Source organism: Lynx rufus, unplaced genomic scaffold (genome assembly GCF_022079265.1).
Source record: "Lynx rufus isolate CCGP_SWC_20201006 ecotype Redwood Valley unplaced genomic scaffold, mLynRuf1.p SCAF_27, whole genome shotgun sequence".
Classification (NCBI taxonomy): domain Eukaryota; kingdom Metazoa; phylum Chordata; class Mammalia; order Carnivora; family Felidae; genus Lynx; species Lynx rufus.
Genome location: NW_025814842.1, coordinates 922,501 through 927,500, shown reverse-complemented (window position 1 = coordinate 927,500; position 5,000 = coordinate 922,501). Strand labels below are relative to the sequence as shown.

Here is a 5,000-nt window from a genome sequence, read left to right as displayed (position 1 = left end):
CGGAAAATAATTACTTTCATATCAAAACTCTGCAGGAGCCCAGCGGCCCGGCCCTCGCAGCCCCCGGCTCCGTCACCCCGCGCCGCGCGCCCCGGCGTGTGCCAGCGCGGGGGTGCGCGCGGGGGCGCGCGCGTGTGTGGCGCCGGGTGGGAGGGGGAGCGCGAGGGAGGGCAGGGGAGGGGGAGCTGCGGATGCATAAATTTGTTCAATCAGAAAACACAAACACACACGCACACAAAAGGAGGCATTAAGCGCGGACCCCGGGGGAGGTGAGGAGCCTCGTCCCTGCCCCGCCCGCGGGGAGAGGAGTGGAAAACGGAGGGGAGGAGGGGCCACACTGGGCGCTCGGAAACCGGCAAAAGATGGACCTGAGAGCTTGCGTTTGACCACCTTTATTTATCAAAAATGGCACATATATAAATATTCTTAGACATTTTTGCATTTTACAAGGCTGAGGATTCTTGTTGTGGGTTTTTGTGGGGGTTGTTCGCTTGTTGTTGTTTTGCTCCCCCGAGAGGAAGAGGGTCTCACCCCGAGTCCTGCGGTTGCTGCCTAGGTCCGAATCGAAACGGCGGTTTTCTTTAAAAAATAACCATAAAAGGAAGAAAACAGAAGAAAGAGGGAAAAGCAGGGTTTCTAAGCCGATCACCTGATTTCGTTGTGTGAGTCGCGCCTGAGCGAGCGGCGCGGGCCGCCCCTCAGTCCATGTCCACTTCGTCGCCCTCCGGCGCGCTGGGTCCGGACTCGGCGCCTGGCTCTGGGGCCCCGCCCAAAGCAGGCTCCCCGGCAGGGCTGGGAGCCCGCGGGCCCGGCCCGGGCGACGGCGCGAGAGGCGGCGGCAGTGGGGCCGCTGGGCCGGCGGTCCCCGGATCCGCGCACTCCCCGCCGCCGCCCTCGGCCGCAGCCACGGCCGCGTCCCGGAAGGGCGCCGGGGTCGGGGCCCCCGGGGAGGCGACGGCGTCGGGGCTGCGGCGCGCGAAGGCCGAGTCCGGAGCGCCGCCGGGCCCCGGGAAGGCCCCGAAGCTGGCCTGAGCGGGCGGCGCGGGCGGCGCGGCGGGTGCGGGCGGCGCGTCCTTGGGCGCCGGCTCCGGACCCGCTGCGCCCTTGAGCGCGGCCTGTGGCACCAGGAAGCCGAGCGGCTGCGTGATGGGGTAGAGCAGGAAGTGGCCCTTGCCAATGAGGGTCCGCGGCGCGCACGGCAGCCCGGGCGCAAAGTCCAGCCCGGCGGCGGCCGCGGCGGCCGCGGCGGCGGCGGCGGCCGCGGCGGCGTTGGCGGGGGCGGCTTTCCGGCGCGGCGGCGAGTCGGACAGCAGGCTCTCCACGCTGAACGGGCTGGCCTTCGGCAGGCCGGCGGCGCCGCGTTCCGCCGCCGCCCCAGGCGCACACGGGGCGGCGTCCTGGTCCGCGGGGCGGCCGGGCCGCAGCTGCGGGCCTGCGCCGCTTCTTTGGCTCGGGTAAAAGGCGGGGTCGCAGGTGCCGGGCGCGGGTGGTTCGCCGGGCGGTGCGGGCGCGGAACCCGCGGCGCCGGCGGCGTGCGCGCTAGGGCCCTTGGCGGCGGCCGCAGGCGGCGGCGGCGGCGGCGGCTCGGGCGGCTCGGGGGACAGGCCGCCGCCGCCGCTGTCGCTGTCCGAGCTGGGGGCGCTGTGCAGGGACAAGCCGCCTGGCGAGTGCAGGTGGCGGCTCTGGCTCTTGAGCAGCTTCTTCTCGTGCTTGCGCTTCTTCTTCTCCATCTTCTCCAGTTCTTTGCGCGCGATCTCCTCCGGGTCCATCGGCTCGCCACTGCACGTGGTGGGGTGTGAGTTGTGAGCCGGCCGCCCCGGGCCCTTCTTCGTGTTCTCCTTCTTCCTCCACTTGGCCCGGCGGTTTTGGAACCAGACCTAGAGCAGCCGGACAGGGGAAAGGAAGGCACAGTCAGGCGGCGGGCTTGCCGCTGGGACTTCGGGCCTCCCAACTGCCCCCCCCCTCCCAGACAGGCCTGTACAACCTCGGTTCGCTCCGGGCTGAGGGGTAATGGAGGGGGGCGGGGGCGCAGAAGCCAAGGCACGAGGCCCAGCCAGCCCTGAGCTGGGTTTCAGCACTCAAGCTGCAGGTTCCAAAGAGCATCTTTTTCACCCGGAAGGAGGTAGATGGGGCCTCTGGGCCAGCTTCCCACTCTGGCTTCTCACCTCAGGGAACTGGGAGCTGCCCCTTCGCTGGGTACGGCGGTCTGGCCCCTGAGGGCTTCTGGTTCCTGGTCGGGAGGCGCGCAAGGAGCAGCCCCTCGTCGCCCCTCTTGGCTTCTCACAGCTCCTGTTCTAAGCAGCCTGCCTGGCCTGGTGCTGACCGTCTGGCCTGAGGACCACCAGTGGCTGGGCTCAGCTGCCCTCCACACCTGTCTTCGGCCCCCTGGAGACTGAGTCAAAGCCCACATATGGGGGGCCCCCCTAAAGGGAAATCTGGGTGCTTCTTCTAGAAGGGCCTGGGAAGCCGAACTTAGGGGGAGGGGTCCAGCAGCCCCCACCCCCCCCCCACCTTCGCACACATCCTTCTTTCTGGAGGCTCTAGGCCACCAACAGAGCCCTCTGGAAGCAGTGCTGGGCTCAGGCCAGGGAGGAAGGCAGACCGGGAAGATGCCAGCCGCCAGGTGCTGCAGGAGCGGCCTGGGCCCCAGCAGCTCTTCTGCCCTCTGTGCAGGCCTTGTCCTGGGGAACCCTGGTCCCAGGTACCGGCTCCCCACCCCGTACACACAGGCAAACCTCTGTCGGCCCCAGGCACACCACCCTCCCCGAGAGATCGCGATAATTTGAATTCTTTGTTGGGGCCGTGGAGAGACCAGGCACAATAGCGGCTGGCCTGGTCACAGGGAGCCTTGCTGGTGCCGAGGTGACGGTTCTAAGCTGTAACCTCTCCAAGGCTGGAGCTCGCTCCTTCCTTCCTTCCTTCCTTCCTTCCTTCCTTCCTTCCTTCCTTCTTTCCAATACTTTTTTTGGGGGGGTGCAAATTCCAGGCCGACTTGTCACCAAGTAATGCTCATTATCACACGGGGGGGGGAATGAAGAGGTCTTTGCTTAAGACACTTAAACAAATTGGATGAAAGGATTTATAAACAGAAGAGGTCATGAGGGGCAGCGCGAGCTGGGGTGGAGAACACCTTTTAGACAAAGCTATTGGTGCTAAACCCGCGTTGCCAGGCCTCTGCCTCAAAGCCCTGCTCCCACAGCTGCACACCCCAGCTCACCGCCACTCCGACCCCAGAAAAAGATTTCTGTACTTCAGGGAAACACCCGATTATGCGCAATTCATCCTGAATTTTTAATCCAACAAACTGACACTATATTAAAAAAAAAAAAACCAACGCCGGCAATGTCCGAATAAAATCAAAGTACCGGGGAAAGAAAACCGAGAGTACGAAAGATTCAGACACCTTCTTCCCGCTGCTGTGTCCGCCTCCCCTTCCTCAGCTAACCTCCTTCTGCAAAGCGTTGGATAAATACATGTCTCCGTCTGAATATTTTAAAGGCGAGAGGTAAACAAACAAGCGCGTTTGCTCCAGGCTGAGCGCGGAGCCCCAGGCGAGGGCTAGGAAGGCTACGTGCTCCGGGCCTCTTCCAGGTCCGAGCCGGGCCGGCTCCCTCCCGCCCCCGCACCCCTCGCCGCCCCAGCCCTCTGACACTTCATCCTGCGCCGTCGCCCGACCCCCACCACGCAGCTCCCGGGTCCGACGCAGCTGTTGTTCTGGTTACTTCGGGGCCTCCGGCCCCTCCCGAGCCACCTCGCTTTCTGTCCGCGAAGCGTCGAACCCCGGCACCCCACCACCACCGCGGGGCCGGCGAGCGCGAGGCGGGCTCGGAAGCGGGGCCGCGGTCCCCACCTGGAACAAAGGCGGGACCGGCGCCGGGCAGGCCTAGCGGCGGCGGGACGCGAGGAGCGGCGGCCTTTACCTGCACTCGGGACTCGACCAGGTCCAGGCGCAGCGCCAGCGCCTCGCGCATGAACACGTCGGGATAGTGGCTCTCGTTGAACGCCTTCTCCAGCTCCTCCAGCTGCCAGCCGGTGAAGTTGGTGCGGGTGCGCCGCCGCTTACATCCCGGGCTCTCCTTGTCGGGGTCCCCCGAGTCTGCGGGCACGCAGAGGACGCCGCAGGGCTCAGCCAGGGCCCAGGCCACATCCACCCCCTGGACACCTGTCGGCCGCCCGGGTCCGGGGGCCCCTGCGCCCGGGTGGCAGACCGCGGGGGGGGGGGGTGCGCCGAGCCTCCTCGTTCTGCAACCCCCCCCACCCCCCGCGCCCTTCGCCGCCCGCCCGGCAGCCCAGCTCCTGCGCCCGACGAGGGTGCCCTCTGCGCCCGCCGCACCTACCTGACAGCTTGAAGGGCTGGCTGTCCCCTCCTACCCCGCAGGCGGCCGGCAGCAGCGGCGTGGGGTTGACCACGGAGGCGGCGGCGGCGGCGGCGCACGAGCCGCTGAGCAGGCCGTCGATGGAGAAGGGCACCGAGGCGGCGGCGGCGGCGGCGGCGGCGGCCGACTGCAGCTGGTGGCCGGCCAGCTCGTACACGTGGTGGTGGCCCAGCGGGTAGGGGAAGCCCACCACGCCGCCCAGCGAGCCCCCGAACTGGGCATGCGGGTGCTCCAGGAGGCGGCCGTCCATCATCTCGCGCGGGGGGCCGGCGGGGCCGGCGGCGGGGCGCGGGGGCGCGGGCCGGGGCCGGGGCGGGCCAGCGGCGGGAGGCGCGGGCGGCGGCGGCGGCGGAGACAGGGACCCGGAGCCCTACACATGCTTCGCCCGCACTCCGGCGCTTTACTTTATCAACATCAAGCTCCCGATAATTAGCCGCGGCCCCGGGAATTTGGGACCAATAAGAAGCGCTAATCGGCTCTGACGTCAGAGGCGCGCTGGGTGCAAGGAAACGCTTTCCATATCGATTGCTAATTATACCTGACATGCACCTCAATAAACAGTATCAGGAACTGTCACAACAAGGGGGGGGGGCAGCAGGGAGGGAGGGAGGGGCGCGGCCCGGA

At 67.3% G+C, this 5,000-nt stretch overlaps 1 protein-coding gene across 1 annotated transcript; it reads right to left on the bottom strand.

The window, feature by feature from the left end:
• Positions 1 to 383: 383 nt before the first annotated feature.
• On the bottom strand, positions 384 to 4,629 carry UNCX (UNC homeobox). The gene is made up of 3 exons (XM_047089434.1): positions 4,338 to 4,629; positions 3,921 to 4,096; positions 384 to 1,877 (listed from the first exon to the last, which is right to left on the bottom strand). The coding sequence occupies exons 1-3, from the start codon at positions 4,627 to 4,629 to the stop codon at positions 699 to 701; spliced, it is 1,647 nt and encodes a 548-aa protein (XP_046945390.1). The 3' UTR covers positions 384 to 698.
• Positions 4,630 to 5,000: the final 371 nt, after the last annotated feature.